Source organism: Trichomycterus rosablanca, chromosome 25, assembly GCF_030014385.1.
Source record: "Trichomycterus rosablanca isolate fTriRos1 chromosome 25, fTriRos1.hap1, whole genome shotgun sequence".
NCBI classification, from domain to species: domain Eukaryota; kingdom Metazoa; phylum Chordata; class Actinopteri; order Siluriformes; family Trichomycteridae; genus Trichomycterus; species Trichomycterus rosablanca.
Window position 1 is genome coordinate 14,385,569 of NC_086012.1, and position 22,821 is coordinate 14,408,389.

The 22,821-nt window shown below is 39.0% G+C and overlaps 2 protein-coding genes across 6 annotated transcripts in view; both read right to left on the minus strand.

Moving 5' to 3' along the window:
* The window catches only part of LOC134302352 (receptor-type tyrosine-protein phosphatase mu-like), a 207,439-nt gene extending 194,756 nt beyond the window's left edge, over positions 1–12,683 (minus strand). For all 5 annotated transcript variants that reach the window (XR_010007520.1, XM_062987428.1, XM_062987427.1 and 2 more), the window contains exon 1: positions 12,428–12,683. Coding sequence is in view for 4 of the 5 variants with exons in the window: in XM_062987428.1 (XP_062843498.1) it covers positions 12,428–12,500 (73 nt within the window). In the remaining variant the exon portion in view is untranslated. The remainder of the gene's footprint in view (positions 1–12,427) is intronic.
* Positions 12,684–17,785: 5,102 nt separating this feature from the next.
* Positions 17,786–19,106, minus strand: LOC134302811 (leucine-rich repeat-containing protein 30). Its single transcript, XM_062988020.1, has 2 exons — positions 19,018–19,106; positions 17,786–18,845 (listed from the first exon to the last, which is right to left on the minus strand). The coding sequence occupies exon 2, from the start codon at positions 18,829–18,831 to the stop codon at positions 17,890–17,892; it is 942 nt and encodes a 313-aa protein (XP_062844090.1). The 5' UTR covers positions 18,832–18,845; positions 19,018–19,106; the 3' UTR covers positions 17,786–17,889.
* Between the last annotated feature and the right edge of the window lie 3,715 nt (positions 19,107–22,821).

A 22,821-nucleotide genomic window follows, 5' to 3' on the forward strand; every position in this document is an offset into this window, starting at 1 on the left:
AGACATTAATGGCTGTGTGTTGAGTTATTTTCAGAAGACAGTAAATCTACACTGCTATACAAGTTGTACACTGACTACTCTAAGTTATATCCAAGTTTCATGTCTATAGTGTTGTCCCATGAAAAGATATAATAAAATATTTGCAGAAATGTGAGGGGTGTACTCACTTTTGTGATACACTGTACATTTTTATAATAATTATAATTTGGCAAAATTAACAAAGCATGGTCATTGAAAAAAAGTTAGCCAATTTAAATCAAATGAATCTAAGAGAGTGACCAATACTCCTACCAAGACTGGAGGATTGGACGATAAAATAAAGTGATTTTAAAAAACCAGATAAACCAGAGGAGGGAATAAGAATAGGTGGTGATATAAGAGGAAAGTAATAAATAGAAATAGATACTCCTCTGGTTGTGAGTGAGAAAAAGAAAGAAACAGGAGAAAGTGAAGACAGTTCTTTGGCAGACAGAAACAATCTCTCCAAGCTGGCAGGATCAGAACAAACTCGCCCAGTGGAGGTCAGTCTGAAACACCAGCACTTCTCCACGCGCCAAACTTCTTCCTCCTTCTCGCTCGTCTCATTTGCAGCATTTTTAGCATCCATAAAGTGCCACAAAAACTCTTAGCCGTCCCCATCGGCACGCTAAAGTGTCTGCTGTTTCAATTATCTTACTACCCACACTGCAGCCACTCTCATTAATGAGCGTGGATGAAAAAGACGTAATGGCTGAAGCAAAGGAAAAGCAAATCAAATCAGATAATAAGGAAAGATGATTACAAGTTCTCTTCCAGCTTTTTCACACATTTCTCCCAAAACGAGGTGTTGGATGCTAACTGCTGGCCAATGAATTCATGTGACTACAAACTCGCTGAACTACCATGTGTCTGTCCTTGGAGCTAGATAAGAGTTGAAGATTGCACTTACCACTACTGCATGTACTAAAGATGGTCAGCCTTTTGAGGCAAATACAGATTTGGGCAAATGCTTATTTTTTAAATACAATTAGCTGATGATATTGATCGGTTTATGAGGCCGGTGGTCCCAGTATTCCACAACTACTCCGGTTTACACAAGCTAAACAACAACAGACTTGCAATACGTAGAACTGTGGTTACATTTCGTGGTTAAACAGTGGATTCATTAAACAGGGTGCTTTAACTTTTGGAGCACAAGCACAAATCAAGAAGGAAGTGAGATGGTGACATTTGTACTGTTATAAATAGCTAATGTAAACTGTCATTTATAAGCATTATTTTTGTAATAAATCAGTAATAAATTGGTTACAAATTACATACTATAAAATATCTGCTCTTAAAACCAACACACACCTTGATTTTTTTTATTTATAAAAGTGATGTATTTAAAGCGCCCAGGTGGTGCAGTGGGATATTCCACTAGCACACCAACGCAGAGATTCTAAACTCCTCTGTTCGAAACTTGGCGTTGCCACTGGTCGGCTGGGCACCATCTAGCGGTTATAAAGACACATTTCTGCTAGGGCGGGATGACCGGACTATGTGGGTAGGGTCTTCAAACGCTGTGTAAGGACCCTGATTAGCAAATAGAGAGTGAATAGGTGAATAAGGGTTGCATGCGGGTCAGAGGAGACATGAGCAGCAATATACCCACCTCAACTGCTTGATTACTCTAAATTGGGAGAAAATGGAAGAAAATAAATAAATAAATAAAAAGAAGTGATGTGTTTAAATGAATGTATGTGCAATGTTTTATTTACATTTAAAGATGCTTTTATCCAAAGCGACTTACAATACTGTGACAGTCTATGGTCTAAGCAATTAAGGGTTAAGGGCCTTGCTCAAGGGCTTAACACTGGGAACCTGATAGTGATGGGGCTTGAACCAGTGACCTTTCGATTACTAGTCCAGTACCCTAACCACTAGACTTGACCTCGGTTGACCATAGATTTCTGAACTGAATTTAGGCACGGACGCTGGTTTAATCTTAGCCGTCATGTCATGTTATATTGGCTTAATTAATAAGAAAAACAGATTATTCAGAGATTTCATATTTTAGCCAGAAATCAGGCGATTTTAATATATAAAGTTATTTTTCAGAAATAACACGCCACACGTCTCGCTGATACGGCGCCTTCCTGCCCAACTTATGCCATCATAATTATACAGGGACCCACAAGCGTTAATTAGCATCATTTCATCTTGAACGCATGAACCTGCACTATGCCACAACTATCTATTAAAAACAAACTTATGTAAACACTTCTGTTATTTTTTATTTAAAATTTTAGATTCTTTATATAGGTATAAGCACACTTAAGATCCTCTTGAAAAAAATCTCTTAGCTGCCCTTCATTATTTTATTCTGATCCTATTTTTATAGTGCCCACGTCTCCTCACACTTTGATGAATCTTATTTATTTCATCTTATTTGCCACTAACATCTGTTTTTTTTTTTTTTTTTTTTGCTCTTTTCCACCCACTTATTCTCTCTCTTTATTAAGCAGACTTGGTGTCTGTATGTGTGAGATTCATTAGTGTTGCCCTCTTCATTTAAACGAGGGGTTGAGGATAATTAGAGTGTATCTGTTTGTCCAGCATCCTTCAACACAGTCACATTTCAAGGCCAATTACCGCATGCCTGCATCACCCTGCAAACATCAGAACCACCTAGCCGTCTCGTATCTAACTCTCGTATCTAACTGTTCCTTCCTGTGTGCTTACAGTCTTTGTCTGAATAGATTTAATTCCTCTGGTATTAACTGTTATGGTGTGAGATCTGGACAGTTTGAATTAGACATGGCGTATATAATATAATACTGTGTGACCTCTGCATGCACTCCAGATCAGGTCATTTATTTATGTGTACACTGCCAGTCAAGATTTTTTCAGTGAGATTTACATTTACGTTTTTGGCACTTAGCAGACGCTTTTTATCCAAATCGATTTACAGTACTGTGGCAGTATATTGTCTAAGAAATTTAGGGTTAAGGGTCTTGCTCAAGGACCCAACAGTGGCAACCTGGTACTGGTGGGGCTTGAACCAGCGACCTTTCGATTACTAGTCCAGTACCTCAACCACTAGGCTACAACTGCACTTATAAACATGATAACTGAATTCAGAGCAAAGCCTGATGTGATGGCATTACTCATTATTAGCAGGTATTAAACAGTTCACAGTACACCCATATTTAGGTCATATATTCGTCTACATGTTACAGATTAAAACGTTCCATTTTCCCCCGACTCCAGTTTAAGTACATTACTAATACTGATCTGATAATTAAATATGTTAAGACTATACAGTGGTACAGTACAGTTAAATCTCCAAGCACAATTAAAATGAATAAAATCAACACAAAGGTGTAATTAAAATCTTAAGTAGGCCAGATGAGCTGAACATTAAATAGCTTTGCAACACAATTCAAATTATTCAAATCCATTCATTTTATTGGTGGCCTAGTGGGGGGAGCTGTAGGTTACCAACTAGAAGGTTATGGGTTTAAATCCTGACTCTGTTGGGCCATTGAGCAAGGACCATAAGCCCTTTCGGCTCCAAGAAGATTTTTACTGTACTGTTCATGTGTACATATATAAATGACAAATAAAGGCATTCAATCTGCTCTGGATTATTACTATTATTATTATTGTTTTTCAACATTATGTCCATAACCACCTGGAAACACTGGGACAGGTTGTCAATCATTTGCACACCTATTACACTTTCAACAATTTCAACACCTTTCAACACCTATTTACACTTACAAACAATAACTAGAGGCAAGAATCAAACCCAGGTCCTTAGAATCTGTGGTGCAGTGCGGCACTCTAGCAGCGACACCAAGCAGCCCTGGTACAAATGTTTATTATTTACATTTCACTACAGTGCACAAGAGATAGCAAATTTTAGACTTAATCTGTTCACATTTGGTCTTTTCAGTGAGGTAAATACATTATGTTGGAAAACTATTTACCGGTTCTGACATGCATGCCTTTCATTAGAAAAAAACTTTATTTATTGATTTGTATTTTTGTTCGGATTTTACTTTCAGTCACAAGATTAATGATGGCTTAATGGTTGGTCTTTAAAACTTCAAGGATATTAAATTCTGCATCTTAAGCAGAGCACAATTAGTAAGCAGCTATTTGTGTGATTAGCTTCAGTCTTAACACCTTCCAGTTCATTTCAGATGGATTGCGAGTGCAAATTGCACTCACATAAAATGAGCTTGGCTCATAATTCTGCTATTTTCTTTTATACATCTAGCCACATGTAAATTGTAACACTGCACATTTTAACAGTGTTTAGCACACACTGGACTGGAAAGTTCCTTGTAATGGATGTTGAAAAAAAGATTTTTAGGGGTCGCCACAGTGGAACTGGTCTGCATACCAGACTTGGCACAGTTTTTATGTCGGTTGCCCATCCTGACGCAACCCTCCTATTTTTTATCTGGGCTTGGGACCACTGACAAGTCGAAAACTAGGTTGTTTTAGCCACCCATCCATTAGCCAATCATGTCCATGTAGATGCCCAACTGGCCGATAGCACCACTATGATTCAAACTCTGAATGCCCAGATCTCAGCAGTAGTGGGCTAGCGTGCTTTACCACTGCTCCACCCAAGTGCCCAGATGTGAGAATAAAGACTACATGTATACTGTCTGGTCTATAATCAATCTCAACCTCAACTCAACTATGCTTGCAATCAATCATGCAAAGGAGCAAGACATTTAAGGATTTAACTAGCCATTATTATTAGGGTTCAGCAAAACAACTTGTCCTGCCATTCACCACCAATTAGACAAGCCAAAATGTAATAAATTAGTTACAATGTACGGGTATTCCAAAGGGTACTTTTTAAGTGTTCATAGATAGAAAACACAACAAAGCAGGAGCAAATGGAAGAAACAAAGATTACAACAGAGCAATTACGTATCAGTTTAACTGTTCTTGTCCAAATGAAAGTCCAAATAGGCATTATACACACAGTCTACATTAATTAGGAAGACGTTCAGGTGAGTAATTTAATCAGGTAACTTAAGTAACAGTTTAACCATCACTGTTGTAGAGCCAGTGGTCAGAAAGAAGTGCGCTGTAATTATTTTAAACGTCGAGGATACATGCATAAAATATAAACCCACAAACTGCAGCTCAATAAAAGCAATAGCAGCGTGCAGACAGCAGACGGCTGGCCTCGTATCTGCCAGTACGTTACACAATCTGTGTGACGATGTGAGAAAAGTCCCTGTATTAACGGCTTTCCTGCTATGAGCCGTCGTCCGTCACTGAGCGTTATGTTATTACTCTCACCATTTTGCGGTTGTATTGTTTGTTAGTCATCTTTAGATGTTTTATTTCATTCTCCACTGGCTCTAAAAACAAGCGCTCTCTCTATCATACCTTTACACTGTCGTTGTTGCTGTCAGGCCAGCTTAGATAAAACACATCTATTACTGCATGAAGAGAACAGGAGATGGTGGGGGGGAGGAAAATGGTACTGGAATTATTGGGAAGCTGTAAATGAGGCGCTGTTTATCTTTTCCTACCAGGCAGCAGAATTCACTCCACCTAAGCGGCACATTGCTGACTTTGAGCTCTTTTCAGGCAGGTTGCCTTACTATTCAGACCCTCAGCACTAACCAAAGCTGGGCAATTGCAACGACTGCAGAAAAAGCTGCAGCTGAACTCTTTGCATAAGGGACTGCAGGGTCAGGTCACTCAAGTGCAGCGTTCACTCCCTTGTGGTGGAGCCTGCCAGTGGATTGTGCTGATAATGAATATTGATTTTTAGATAGGGTTGTAATACAGCTCGCTAATGTACTGATAGAATGTATAGAATAGACAAGAACAGAATATTTGTCACATAACATCTACTGCAAATTACTCAGTACTCTAACTGGAGGGAGAACATGTGAGTGGTGTCTTTTCAAGGTATGGGTCGAATAAACAATGAGCATTTTCTAAATCAAAATTGGGTAAAAAAAAATGGATCACAGAAAAAAAAGAAATAAATAAACTAACTTTAACAGGCACATAAACACAAAATAAACGTGTACACAAACACCCTATGTGGAGGTTTTACGTTACATCTTGGAAACCCCAGTGGGATCAGAGTGGGATAAATTTCGTTTTGTGTTTTGTTTTAATGCATTGTTTGTGTTACCTGGGTCGCAGTAAAAATCATGAACAAATTGTGGGTCACTTGGAAAAAAAATTATCAAACAACATAAATTAAAGTAAAAGGTATTTCATCTTATATCTTACATGATTGTGCCCATGTGCAAGGTTTTAAAAGACATGATTTAAATAGTTTGGTTTGGTGGAATACCGTGGCCTGCGCAAAGCCTTGACTTTAATCTCATTAAGCTCCTTTAGAATAAAGTGGAATGTCAATTAGGAGCAAGCCTTATCATTGCACATCAGTCTGACATTATCAGTTTGTCCACTTTCTGCAATGCACCAGTTCCACAGAGAGCAAAACAGCTCTGAAACATCGTACTAATTCCACCATGTTTAACCACAGGCACAGTGTTGTTGGGTTTAAATGATACTTGTGGTACATGTGGACTAATACAAGCTTCAAAGTCAAGACTGTCATAACATACATGTCCTGTACGAGTGTGTGTACATTTTTGACTTCCATAGTGCTAGAAAAAAACAACATCACTATAATTACTAAAGCGAATGAGAGTGAATAAGGTAAACCTGCCGTCGTTTTCTTCAGGAAAAGACGTTAAGCTAGAGCTGAAAAATCTTCGCCAACTAAAAATTCTGTCTTTGGCTGTCACTGTGTACTACACGTATACAAACCACAACACCCACACAGAGCTGTCCACACGCACACTGAGCTGTCCAATTTCAACAACTGTCCAAGTCATACTGCTGCGAGTCCCTTCTTTACATGCCTGTTTACCTGACGTATTCTTTAGTTTGTAGTACAGATTGTGTGTGCTTGCAGTGTTACATTTTGATGCAGTAAAATGTCTTTTAGTAGCATTTGAAGCTACAGCCTAGACTTACTACAGTTACTGTGTTACTAGAGATGCATTTTATAATCGAGTTTAAACATGGTATTAAGCTGTAACATTCATTATAAACAATTATAAAATGATGCTTAAAAAGTTAATAATTTCCAGCTTAAACACTGTCAATAACTGCAGAATTATAAACAAAAAACCTAAATCATAAATCATCATTATTCAACAGTCAACTGACAAGCTTACAGCGTCTAATCTAAATATAAAACACATCACATAGTTTCATAACAACAATTCACAATGCTTTATTAAAAAAACAGTGTTAGGTACTGAACGTTTCAGCAGAAGAACAGTATGATAAGCACAGTGAACAGAACCAGTTCAGCATCAGGATGTAGATTTTAAACAAAGTCGGAAGCAAACAGTTCATTACAAGCGCTAACTAAACGTGCTAATCATAATTAATAAAGATGCAGTCAGTATTTTAAAGCTCTTCCTGACATCATCACTCAAGTTATTGTTACTGGCTTCTGAATAAATCATTCACATCCCTAGAAGAGATGCAAATATAAGAGAATGAAAATTTAAATACATAAGAAGTGCTGCTAGGTTTTATTCTTTTTACTTATATTGAAGTGAGTTTATAAACTCTTCTCCAGGGCATTTAGGCATCTTTACCTGACTGCTGTTTACTTTTGTGATGCAAACCAAACAGAAATTAAACATTATCAACGTGCTACAGAACATTTAAATGCTAAAGGAACTTTGCACCTTTTGACACTAGTGAGTAGAAGGTGTTTGAGAATGAACATTTTTCTGCATGTAGATCATTTAAAAACAATTTAATGAGACATAATACACCAAAAATTAATCATGATCTGCAATAGTGATTTTAATTTGCAATACTGAAACACTTGGATCTGTTTTATACTCTTTGTGCTACAGCTCTCTGAGTTGGCAATGCTCATGCCTGTTTCATAACAATTGTGCATGCCACATTTAGGAATAATAAAAATGTTGTACTGATGGTAGTGACCCAAAGTACACATGTTGCATGCAGTAGATTTGGGCAGGTGTAAAGGCCTGAGTGACTTAATAAAGGCCAAATCAAATGGTCAGACTAGTGGGTTTAAGTATTGTCAGCACACCAACAGGTGCTCAAAGGCAATCGTGATGAACACCAACCCAAAGTCAAAGTGACTTAACATATGTGATCAATATGTAACATATCAGGTTGCCAGTTTACTTCACATATTTCTAGCTTACTTAAAAAAATAAACTTGCAATACTTAAACACTTGGATCTGTTTTATACTCTTTGTGCTACAGCTCTCTGATTCTCTGTTGAGAGCTATCTAATGATACAGTCAATGTGTGTGTTTATGTGTGTGTGTCTATTTCTTTAAATAGTGCCAATATATTTAATGAACCAAATAAAGACCTTATTGATTGGTTATTTGCTAAGCAACACAGATTGACTCGACAAAAGGCAAGTGCAAATTTTTTTGTTAAAAAAAAAATGTTTTTGTTCTAAAATAATGAACTAGTTTTCTGATCTACATAATGTAAGCTCATCCTTCCTACCTTAAGAGAAGCCTATACAACACATGCTGTATGTGTAACCCATGCCGCCCCCTTCAGGTCAACAATAGAAGTGACAAAACTATGTTTTTTACTTCATGCTGTGCAGACAGACTCGAGTCAAAAGAGCAAACACTTAACAAACTGACTGGTCCTTATCAGTATCTTGTTTTTAGCACCTTATTAAAGCAAGACTTGCAATCTAATGCTCATTTTATGTAAACCTATGTGCTGGTGCCAGGGTGAGGCTACAAAAGTGATTTATTTATGATGGTTTATTAACGGAAAAATCCACAGTTGGCATACAAAGATATCTACAGTAACGGTGTAAGTAGTTTGTCATGCACAATATCTAAATAAACACAGAAACTGGCAAATATTAACTTCAATGCAGCAAATAATTAGAAGTGGTACACTGTGTCCAAAATTACAGTGCTTAACATCAATGATCTTTAAAAAGGTTAGATTTAATATACTTTATAGTAAAGCATGTTAATAAAACAAACCCATATATAAATACAACATATGAAAATCACTTTAAATCATAAACCATACATTTTTTTAAATTTATATATATAAATCTAGGCGTATATATAATGATAAGCTGAAACATTAGAACCACCCACCAAAAGTTGGCAGTGCTCATGCCTGTTTCATAACAGTTGTGCATGCCACATTTAGAAATACATTAAATGTGGTGCTGATGTACTGATAGTACACATGTTGCATGCAGTAGATTTGGGCAGGTGTAAAGGCCTGAGTGACTTAATAAAGGCCAAATCAAATGGTCAAACTAGTGGGTTTAAGTATTGTCAACACACCAATGAGTGTTCAAAGGCAATCGTGATGAACACCAACCCAGAGTCAAAGTGACTTAACATATGTGATCAATATGTAACATATCAGGCGGCCAGTTTACTTCATATATTTCTAGCTTACTTAAAAAAACATCAGGAAAACTGTCCAGCAATACACTGCAAAACCCAGAGACCCTTATTTTTATAAGTGAAGAGTCACAGCGGCTAAAGGATTTTAGTCCAGTCAGGCGTGGGTCCTGTGAAGACCTTGTCCAATTTATTGGCCAGGTGAAATCAGGTGTAGTTTTTTGGCTACACCTTGTAGCCATCGCAGCTCTTTGTGCATTAAAGATGCCTGCAACAGTCTGATCTAGACGTTTAAATGTATTTGTTTCTTCATGTAGGATACCTCTACAAATGATAATTTAACACTATAGTTGTTTAAACACTAGATTTTGCTGTAAACGTACATATTACTTCACATCAATGTTTTCCAGTCTTTCACTTAGACTCTCATGGTTTTACTTTTGCTGGATTAACACAGACATTTCATTCTAGTGAATGGCTCAGTAATTAACTGATGAGTTGTGTTAGAAACTGACTGAAGTGTCTGGGGCTCCAAAGTGATGAAATGCCAGCATTAAAAACCTATTACTGAAAAGTTGAATGACTCCTCTCAAAGGCTGATCAAAGCCAGTTTGTGTCACTTTAAGTTAAATGGATGCTGTCAGTGCAAACTTTCCTATAGTTGATGACTTTTAGTCCGTTGTTAGATTAAACAGGATGGATATAAGCTGTCCAGGGTGTAGTTAATACAATATATTTTATCTTTACTTGAAAAAAAACAACAAATCAAGCAAACCAAGACTTACTATCAGCCACTTAGACGATATATTTTTTTTAATCTGACATGCATGTATGCATTTAAATGATACATATAGGCATACAGCCTATTAAACAATATTTTAGATTTGTTGGAGAGTATATAAAACATCTATTCATTATAGTTAGAAAAAGAATTAAAATCATATGCTTCATAACTATAAGAGCATCGTGCACTGATGAAGCGTTAAGGTCAGGTCCCACTTGTTAATCGCAACCCTGCTGTGTGCGAGGCAACTGCCAAAGCATCACAAAGAGCTGCAGAGTGGAGAGAAGACTGAAAACGTGGAAGAAAATGTTGCACTGAAATACAAACCCTACCAACTGCTATTAATTTTCCCTTAAGCGACCATTAAGTAATCGATGCACAGCTCAATTATTCAGTATACACGGATTGGCACAGATACATTTAATGAGGTTAAAAAAATCAATATGATGAGATATGTCCAGCAAATCCAACAAGTTTAATTGGTGTGTGTGTGTGTGTGTGTGTGTGTGTGTGTGTGTGTGTGTGTGTGTATATAGGTTTAGCAGAGGCAAAACAATTTATAACTGTTAATTTAGTCCTGTAGGAACTAACTCACCTCTGCATTAGTTTGTTTATTGTTTATTTGGATTTGTTAACGTCATGTTTTTACACACTGGTTACATTCATGACAGAAACGGTAGGTATTCGTTAAACAAGATTCATCAGTTCACAAGTTTAGTATCAAACACAGTCACGGACAATTTAGTATCTCCAATTCACCTCATTTGCACGTCTTTGGACTGTGGGAGGAAACCCACGCAGACACGGGGAGGACACGCAAACTCCACACAGAAAGGACCTGGACCGCCCCACCTGGGGACCGAACCCAGGACCTTCTTGCTGTGAGGCGACAGTGCTACCCACTGAGCCACCCTCCCCTTTACATTAAGCACTGAACTTTGTCAGTCAGGAATGGATTATGCTGTATGATGCTGTATGTTGCTGCTCGATGGTTCATCTTCTGTAATATTGTTTGCTTTAGGGTTCTACATAAAACATTTTATTAGAGGAACAAACCAACTCCGAGCTGGGTGGAAGTTTTCCCCCTGAACGAGCATTTCTAGCATCGACAATTCAGTTCAACCAGCGCCCAGGATTAAAGGTGGCAGGAAAAAATATGATAATCACCATAAATTGCACTTTTTTCTTTTCTCAGAGGCACAGCCAGGTTTATTGTTAAAGACAGAATGAGGAACAGAAACTTTAAAATTCCAACAGGAAAAACAAAACCAGCTGTCAGTGAAGTGAATATTAATTGCATCAAATGCACTTTTGAATAGGATTGTCAGATTTCAGCCAGCTTAAAAGTGTCAAATGCATCCAACATTGCTTAAATAGTTTTGCAGCTGTACTTAAATACATGTATTTTATTCAGGTTCTAGGTTCTTGCTAGACGCTATTTTGCCTATTTTTCTAAAAAATCTGAAACAAACCTGACCTTATGGCTGTATCTATAAATTATCATCTTATACCATCCAAGGGGAGCAGACAGATATTTTATGGACTGAAAAATGTTGCCTACTGATGCTTTTAATGACTGGAAATTTGACTGAATTCGCCTCACAAATCGTTGTTTCTATTTGCTCCTGGAATCCGCTGCACCTGATGTTTTTACCAGACATTTTAAGCTCATGAATGGACCAAACCAAATCAGATCAAACCAAGGATAAAAGCAAGTTGGGACAGTTGTTTAAGAGTTATGGTTCTTGTGTCTGTTTACTTTTGCAGGTGTTTTTGAACAGAGCTTCAGCTGCTCCACTTCCACTTGTGGAAATCAGGGCGCTTGGGAACGCACCTTTGTAATAAACAAGCTATAATGAACACTTCTGAGCTTCTGACAGAAATTATTACATTTCAACAGCGGCCACATTTCTAAATCTGTCCTGGAACCGTGTAATTACCGAACCAACCACGTCTTGGAGCAGCTCGGTGTCTCGGTTCGTGAGCTTTAAACTTTAGACCCTCAGAACTTTCTGGTGTGTGAGGTGGAACATAACGGTTTTTTACTCACAGCCAGATTAGCTCGGTTATTATCGGATGCTAATGAGTGACACTGAGTGTGTCCGTTAATCACGGTTCACCTTCAAAATAAACAACTTACCGAATTCAAGTTTGAAAGACGTTCCTCTAACGGTCATTTAAAAACTCTACACATATATAAAACAAATAAAAATAGCTCACCTCTGTACACCTGTCCTCGTACCGACAGCAGGAGCCCGAGCGCCGTGATGAACCGAGTTAAAAGTTTATCCATGTCGCCGGTTGGGCGAATGTCGACCTCTCACCGGCTGAGAGGAGACGTTAACACCGCTGAATTCAGGTGAACAGTCCGTTTTTGAGAAGCTCCGGTGGGTCACTCACTCCTCAGCGAGCCGTTCCCCGGAGTTCAGCGGTTACTTCAGCTCAGCTCCGACTCCCCGCTTTCTGCTCGAGGAACTGAATGAACACGCGCGCGCGCGCGCGCGCTCACACACGCGCACAGACATACTCATACAGCTCGCGCTCCAGTAGAGGGGAGTGTTGCAGCTCCGACCGTTACTGAGACGGGAGAGGCGCGCGAGCTAATGTGTCGTTTGCGAAAGAGTCGATTCCTTCAATACGCTCCTTCAGGTATGCGCGTAGAGACAAAACGGAGACGATTCGTTGTTTGCGAAAGAGTCGATTCCTTCAATCGGCTCCTTCAGGTAAGCGCTTAGAGACAAAACGGAGACGGTTCGTTGATCTAAATCCCACTGAATCGGGTGTACACCGTTTAGGGTCGCGGAGGGTTCTGCACTAATCGGGAAGTATTGGGACAGGACGCCAATCCACCCCACACACTCACTCAATCCCCCCATCTCAAATCATGCAGAAGGTGAATTTGCTGCTCTAAATGACTCCAAGGTGTGAGTGAACTCCACACACCTCATATGTGGTAAAGTGATGGGTTCGAGTCGGTGCTATCGGCTGCACGGACTTGAAAGGGTGCTTACTACTTTATTTATGCATTTTCTGCGTAGTCAATTTGTCCACTTCTGGGAATCCCTGATCGCCTCCTTCGACCCGTGCGCAGTCCTAGCAGACCCCTTCTTTTCACACATGCTTTCTGCACAGGTGCCTCTATCTGCTAATCAGGGTCCTTACACAGCGTTTGTAGGCCCCACCTACTTAGTCCGAGCATCCCACCCAGCAGACACGGTGGCCGATTATTGTCTGCTGCGACAATGTCAATTGTGCCCGCTAGATGGCGCCCAGCCCGACCGGTGGCATAGTGTAATATCCCGCTGTGCCACCTGGGTGTGAAAGGGTGCTTTCTAATGTATAGTTATAAGGTTTCACAGTGGGTAGCACTGTTGCCATATGGGAAAAGGGTCCTGGGTTTGATTACTTGGGTTCGATTACCCAGTCGGGCAGCCAGGGTCCTTTCTTTGTGTAATTCGCATGTGTGAGGAGTTTGCATGTTCTCCTAGCGTGGGTTACGTCTAGATCAGTCAGGAGGTGTGTCTGTGTGTGTGTGTCTGCCCTGTGGTGACCCGTCCAGGGTGTGTTCTGCCTTTCGCGCAATGAATAACAAGTCATTTTGGAGTCGGCACTTATCGGTGAAGTATGCAAGTTCATACGACTCATTGATTATCCTGGTCAGGGTCGTGGTGGGTCCGGTTTAGCTGGAAAACATTGAGTGCAAGGCAGGAACGGGGTGGACAGATTGGACAGGGTGCCAATCTATGTGACGCAGAATAAATTAACACATATTAAATAAACATGTTGATTACACATGTGCATTTGTTGAATAATGTGGTGAGTAATAAATGTGTCTGGAGTAAAATTATTTTTTTGTTAGAATATAGAGAAGAAAGTGTTAATACCCCAGAAATTCATTAAAGCGCAGTAACAAGTATTTTTACACCTCTGCATATGTGCATTGAACTTGAACTTTTTTGGCAGAAACTAAGCCAATTAAAGCAGAAACCTTAAGAAAGTCTACAGTTATTTGCAATCACACAACAATGTGGCATGAAGTTGTATTTTTAAAAAAAACCTTCACAAACACCCACTGACTGCTTGACAATACCACTATGCAACTCACACAGGAATTAATTTGTGCTTTCGTTTTCGTTCGGTTTGGAAATAATTGCTTGTTCTGTGCCCTTAACATCTTGAGCGATGACTTCTCAGAGTCTAGGGTTTAAATCTTGGCACAATAAGACTTGACCACAAAGAACTGACCTTGGACTAAAATAACATCAACACAACACAAACGCACTCCAAATCCCCCCACACACTCCCCACCCCTGTACACAAGAACTAGCGTGGAGGTACAAACACCATACATTAGTTTGATTGCACGCTTAAGATGTCTTCTGCTAATTAGCCTTTTCTGTGCTAATGTGCACACCCCCACTCTGACCTCCCCAAAGGTTTGCAGCATCATTACTTGATTAGCTGATGTTTGATATTTGTTATCATGCAGCGCTGATTAGTGCAAATAACAGGCCTGACCTTTGCAGGGACGTGTCCTCGGAGCACAGCGTCAGCCAAGCAGTTTGGAACGGCGGCCGAGGCGCGCACAGACATATGGCAGAGAATGGCATTACCATAACAATACAGCCCACAGAGTTTGACGTACTCCTTTCAATTCGAACCTTTTATGTTGAAGGGGAAAGGGGCATTTTCTGAGTGACTGAATGGAACCAACATCAAATTTTCCGGGTTTTTGAAATACATATTCTTTTAGAGTGAGTGCTGGTGGAAAATTATAGATTCTTTTTTTCATTTATCTTAATGATAAAAATCAGTCACGCAGCTGCTAGAATGGATGTCACAGCAACACTTAGGTTTAAATATCGCCCCTAGTGATTGTTCAAGAGGAGTTTTGTATGTTCTTTCTATACCTCTGTGGATTTCCTTAGGGTCTCCTTTCACCTCCCATGCAGAAGGTGGATTGTCTGTTGTCTAATGTATACATGGCATGTTTGTCTGTATTTTTATTGTCAGATGTATACCTTTATTTAAATCTATTTGCTTAGTCTGCCATTTCATATAACAGCCACCAATACAAGCAAGGAAAGGGCTAGCACATGCTTCCTCCAGGACACAAGCTGGATTCGATTCCCGCCTGCTGTCTCTGTATGTGACTTTATTTATTCTTGAGAAAATCTCTACAGTGTATAAAAGCACACCATGGAGTTTATTCCAACACTTATTTTTAATTAGTTTAGCTGTACAAGGTCACATCATGACCTCTGTTGAAGAGCTTTATATATTTTTGTAAGCTACCGAAATATAACTGTGTATTATCTTTTGTTCCTCTTGAAATAATTTAATTAGCCTTAGAATTCAAACCAATGCATTTCAGCTCTGACTTGCTTGACGGAGTGGAACTTTAATCAAATTTTAATCCCACTAAAACTTTGAGCCACCCAACACCCCCGGACTGTCTTCCACCAGTCCCATAGTTTCCATAAGCCTCGCAGGATCCCTGTGAGCTCTGTCTGTCTTTGTGTGACTGTGTGTGTTTGTGTGTGAGCATATCAGTATTCAGATGTATATTTAAATGTAATACACTCCCAGTGCATCCGTCCAGTAGAATTTTAGACAAGAAATGTCTTTTGCCTTTGTACTTAAAATGTATACAAAATAAACAAACTATATAAATTGTCATTTACGAAATAATTGATGTGGGAAAGTATGCAGACACCACAAATAACACAGCATTGTTGGCACTTACAGCTTTGAGACATCTACTTATATATCAAGAAGTACTAAACTTTTTGCAGCATTGTGGTTCAATTTTGGCCCATTATTTTATTTCTGATAGTTATGAGGGTCCATCTGATAGATTGTATTGTAGTTTGACTTAATGACTGAGGCTGTGTCTTGTTAAAACATGATGATGTTCTCAGCCCTATACCTTACTGCGGGTACGGTGTGCTTGGAATTAAAAGCATGACAAGCTAAATTATTGCAAAAGAACCATTTTTTTGTTTCCTCTGACCAGAGTATATTGTTCACTAGCTGTTCTGATGGAGTCCATTTGCCTTGTATCCAGTTATTGTTTTGTGTAACTGTTGTTCTAAAGGCTTTCAGGTCATCCCACGACTCTTTTTGAATGACTTTTGGCATTTACATAAACAGTCAACAGTCAGTTTTCCATCACAAAGGGCTTAGAGGCTGCTCTGCAATAAATACGTTTCTGGCTTTGATTGGTTCATGTCATCTTTAAGCAGGAACGTCTATTCTATTACAGCACTGTTTTTTTTTTGTGGTTTTTGGTTGCACTTTGGTTTTCTTTATCCCAAACTTGGCAAAATGTCATGTCATTTTTAATGGGGGCAGTTAAACTAGTCTTATTTATATGGAAAAACAAACAAACAATAAGCTGTAATCAATCACATTCACTTATGAGAAATTAGGAAGCCATGCCACAAAGGTAATAGTTAAAAACGTACATACAAATTACTAAGTTGTTGCAGGTATGCTTTTTATATTCTATTTATGCATTTTCTTAAAGTTAAATCACTAGATTTGAACTAGACAGTTATTAACAATTTACTAAAGAAGGTAATAAATAGTGTGTCTGTGTCTGTGTGTGTTATTTGTGGATCAAGTGGTCTAGAACAAAGCAGCCCACTTTGTATTTTGCCCTCTGTGTGGTGTTAAGCCGGCAAGTTTCACAGGGCTAAAACATGATACTGAAATAGAGATGCTGTACCACAGCCTGTACAACAGCACAACACACACCAGAGTTGCACAATGTTTATCAGACTTTGTGTGTACTTTCAGTGTTAAGCAGAAAAATTCAGCAAAAAAACTAAACCTATATCCATTACTGATACCCTTACTACTGTTGAAAAAATAAAGAATAAACAAGTAAACAGTATAATAATAAGAAATAGCATTAATAATGATAATGACAATGATGGTGATAATAACGACTACGCATAATAATAATAACAAGTAAAATGAATAATAGTAATTGTGTAACCACAATACAATTAATAATACAATAAGAATAAATGTCCCTCCTTTCTGGACATTCAGTCAATCATGTCCACACAGACACCAGACTGCTGATAGTACCGCTAAGATTCAAACCCTGGATCCCCAGATCTGAGCAGTAGTGGGCTCGCACACTTCACTGCTGCAGCACCCAAGCAACACTGATCATGTTTTATTTATAAAATGAAAGAAAATTATGAAGCTTGCCTTTATACAGTATTAATATATTAATATTAATGGCCTGGGTACTTCTGGGTACAGTTGTGTTTTACCTGCATCGACTCTGACTTGAAAACATGGTTAATAAAAATAAATAAATGAAATAATAAATGAATGTAGCAGGCTGTCTGCCATGGCTGGAGAATATTATGATGTGATAAATTTCAACATTTATTGTGAAATAAAAAAAAACTAACTAGACAAAATTTAAATTAAATGTTTAACCAGAGTAACAATGTCTAAAAACTACATTGTTGTCTTTCGGTTTAATAAAATGTGAATGTTTTAAACCCTTAAAAACTTTTGATTCAACTGTTTTTAGTATTAAATACAAGCCTTTTAATTTGACACACATGTAAACTAAAGGTGAATTGATTTGGAAATATTATAATCCACTTCACAAGCATAGTTTACACCTGGCTGTTGTTGCTCTACCTTGCTGTTCCTCAGGCTGGTTTGAGATAATTATAGAGTGCTTTTAGTCCTCCCTGTAGAACCTCCTGGATGGGTTTCATTAATGGGTTTTGGATTATATGCAGACCCTTATCAAGTGGATGGCAGGCCAGCTTCTTCAGCTTCTGGAGCATGTACATTTCCTCTGGAACATTCTGCAAGTCATTAAAGTCCACATTAAGAAGCTCCAGCCTGGTTAAATAACACAGAGCCCTGGGTAAAGTGTGGATGTGGTTTCTTTCCACAATCAAGATCCGGAGGTTGACTAGGTTCTGAATCTGGTCAGGAATGTTCTCCAGGAGGTTGTGACCCAAGTGCATAAACACCAGGTTCTTCATGGCATAGATGCAGGTAGGGATGTGTGGCATGCAGTTGTGGCTGAGGTTGAGCTTCGTCAGCTTGCACAGCGACACCAGGCTGCCTGGTAATCCTGTAAGCTGGTTGTTGGCAAGGCTAAGAACTTCAAGCTTGATACATTGACCCAGCTCCTCAGGCACCTCGGTAAGATGGTTGCAGTAAGCAAAAAGCACCTTTAAGTTCTGAAGAAGGCCAATCTCAGGGGGGAGTCTTTCCAAGTAATTTCCCCACACATTGAGCACCACCAGGTTAGTCAGGGCTCCTAGTTCAGAGGGTAGAAGACATAGGCAGTTGAGCGACAGGTTCAGTTTTTCCAGCTCCTGGAGCTCCCACAGGTCAGCAGGAGCTTTGTCCAGACCCCTCATAGCCAGGTTGAGTGTGCTGTGCCCAAAGTGCATAATGGCTTGTTTGCGCAGGTGCTCAGCCGACGACAGGTTCTCCTCACGGCTGGTTTTGTGTCGCCTCTGGTGCCTCACCTCATCTGAGGTGTAGCTTTTAGTCGGCCATGGTACCAGAACCCTTGGAGCAGCATCTCGCTGTGAGTGCTTCTGGGAAATCTTTTGTCCTAAAAGAAACATTCAGTTTGATCTACCTGAACAAAAAATGGTCAAAAACGATTCACAAACTCTTCAAAGGAAAGCTGGAGAGTCTTTAAACACAAGAGGCTTAGCAAGACAGTGTTCTCTGTGATTTGGAAAACAAGTCAGATGCTCACAAAGAGTTTAGCTAAACTTTAACTGGAGCATTGAAGGCGTACAGCTTACCCGAGAGGACTTGTGCTCTTTTGCTGCCTTAGGGTTCTGCTGCTTCTGAAAAGCTGGAGTATGTCGTCAGTTCTCAGTACTTGAACTTGGGAAACGTTTTTCTTTTAAACATAGCAGAGCTGTGTGGATATGATATGTATAAAAAGTTTTCTAGCCTAATGAAGCCCAGTTACATAGATAAGGGAGTGTACGGGAGCGTAACTCTCTCTTGCTTTCTCTCTCTCCTAGCAGCTGTCATTGTCACTATAGCTTAAAGCTAACCAGTCCCCCAGCCAGGCCTGTTTAGCATCACAAGACACCCGGACATTAAATTACTTTTTGATACCCCCCCCCCCCCCCCCCCCCCCCCTTCCTTACTCACAAGTGTGTCTGCATTTAAATATAGAGGCTAGTTCTGGTAGGAACAACACAATAAGAAAAGAATCATGCTAACAATAGCCTACAAAATTACCCTGTTTTACAATGTTTGATAGGTTCCAATAGGAATTAGTTTGTGTATGTGTGTACAAGTGACACAATGTTCTCTGTAGAAACACTTAATCATGTCTGAAAACAGCAACAGATATTAGCAGCATTAGCCCTACAGCTATACAGGTTTACCTTTTGATTGGCAAAGACTCTGGAAACCCAGACTGGCTAATACAGCCACAGAGAAACAGAAATACTGAGGCACATTGTCAGTTTGATTTTACTCCTGAACTAATCCAGACTGATGATGAAGCCTAAGGCTCAGACAAACAGAATAACATGACATTAGCTTTATTAGTTCTAAACTAATGCTTCAATTCCAGCTCCAACAGGGACTTATTAACTAACAAACCAAGTGTGTTAGGCTAGCAATCAGACTAGCAATCATCACCACATAAAAGTATGAAGGCACTAGAAAGGGTGGTTAACATTAGCATCTACTCATGTCTGAACTGGTCATTATTAACCATAAATATTTTGATGCTTAAGACAATTGGAACATCTCTACATTATTACAATTATTATTATCTACTATTATTATATTATTTTTTTATTATTTATTATTTTATTATTTTATTCATTTTTCTTCAGCCACTCGTCACAATGTAAATTACTATAAATTAATAACTGACCAGTGAATATGTTTATTCTCATAATAACTGGGCGCAATGCAGTAACACATCCTGTACAGGATGCTAACCCATCATGTAGCCTTCTGCTACCCCTTCCTCAGACATAGCTTATCTATCAAGTCTGTATGTGGACACCTATCCAGCCGATAGCACTCGGTCAGATCTTGAGATGGTCATTCCAAAAAAATCCAAAAGCACCCAACCCAAACAGAAAGCTTTGACAGGTTTGGAGAACCACAATATTTTGTTTGTACAACATTAAGTCAGAGTCAACATCAAGGCAGATAAAACACAACTCAGAACCACTGGGTGCACAACAGAAGCGCTCCAGTGCTCATGCTGGTACCATGGCCAGACTGTTGGAGTCTCTTTTGCTGTACCAAGAAAGTGGTTACACTGAGCCCAAACACAGAATACAGCATAATTACAAATGAATAACATAATAATCTTAAGTCCAAACTTAAAGCCCAAAACAACTCCACATGTCCTGTTCAGCTCTCACTAAAACCGTAATTAAAGTCCAGGGCCGGCTCAATGTAGGAACCAAAAATAAGTGTGGCACAGTCAGCGTGAACCCTACGAAAAACTGCAAATGTAAAATATAGACAAAGGGAGAGAGGTAAAGCTAAATCTCACAATAAACTGGAGCATCATGATAAATGGAGCCTGCGGCAACTCTGCAGGGAGCGCTATCCAGGTTAACTCTCCCAGTAAAGACAGAATCTCCAGTGATCAGGAGAGAGAGCAGGATTATTTGGGGAGGAGGGGGGTGACAGAACATAATGTAAATGGGGTGGATAATAAGAGAGAAGCTGTGCTGACATTTCACTAAAACGTACTGTATAAATACATAATAACACAATGTACATGATTTGTTTACTTATTTATTAAGATTTTAACATCATGTTTTACACACTTTGGTTACATTGATGACAGGACAGGTAGTTACTGCTTACACAAGATTCATCTGTTCAAGGAGGAAACCCACACAGACATGGGGAGAACATGCGAACTCCACACAGAAAGGACCCGGACTGCTCCACCTGGGATTGAACCAAGGACCTTCTTGCTGTGAGGCGACAGTGCTACACACCAAGCCCCTGATGTACACGATAGGACAAAAACTATGTGGACACACTTGTTAAAAGTGAGTTGTTTCATGTGTTTTAGCCTCACCATTTGCTAATTGATTTATGAAAGATGTTCTTCACTTACTATAAATGCAAAAAATGCAAAATAGATATAATTTTTCTAGCAGCTTCAGACTTTTAATGTCCAGTGTAGTAAAAAAAAAATTTTACTCAGTGTATTACTCAGTGCTAGTGCTAAAAAGCTAAGCAGGAAAGGCAGCATGTCAGCTTGGTACTGATACACTGCTACACAACACCAACCAATTGTAGTTCTGACATCTTGGGGCTGTGTGATAGAGCACCGGCATTGGGACTATCTAGGTCTTCCTCAGGGAAAACACACACACACACACACACAGAGCAGAGCACATTTGTGGTCATCCATCATCAAACAATACCCACAACTGTACAGAAGATACTAATCCAATCCCACTAGCATGTACTCAGGTAGGTCTGCAGTTCAGATAAAAGTTACAGTAAAAAAAAGTTCTGCTCACTATAAACACTGCTGAAGAGAACAGAGTGTTCCTCAAACATAACCCACATCTGGAAACAGAGAGCTGTATTTAGCCGTGAAACTTCACTGCCGACAAATAACAGGCATCTTAAGGGAATATAAAACACTCCGCAAGTATCAAATACATGCAGTAAGTTCTTAGAGTTCCAGCTGTGATGTGTTCCAAGCCCGTTTTTAGAAACAGCAATCACTTATTTTCTCTCATTTAAACCCAGAAGCATTTCAGAGTAGCCAGTCAGAACATTTATTATAAGCTTATATACAATGTGTTTACATGTACAGAATTTATCAGAAGTTCTTATTCACAGCAGCCTACACAAGTGCTAAAAACTACTTTCTTTTTCCTGGTAGATGCAGGGTTAATGTTATTAAACTCCCACTGAAACAGTGGGTCTTCAGTAGTTTGAAGACAGCAACACGCTAGACATATACCTCTAACCACAACACCCACTACACTAAATGTTTACTACACTGAACACTCTATGGAACACTTACTACACTAAACACTTACTGAAACAACATTACACAAAACACCCACTACACTAAACACCTACAATACAATCAACACTACACAAACACCCACTACACTAAACACCTACAATACTAACAACACTACACTAAACACCTACAATACAAACAACACTACACAAACACCTACAATACAAACAACACAACACAAACACCTACAATACAAACAACACTACACTAAACACCTACAATACAAACCACACAATACAAACACCTACAATACAAACAACACTACACAAACACCTACAATACAAACAACACTACACTAAACACCTACAATACAAACAACACTACACAAACACCTACAATACAATCAACACTACACAAACACCTACAATACAAACAACACTACACTAAACACCTACAATACAAACAACACTACACTAAACACCTACAATACAAACCACACAATACAAACACCTACAATACAAACAACACTACACAAACACCTACAATACAAACAACACTACACTAAACACCTACAATACAAACAACACTACACAAACACCTACAATACAATCAACACTAC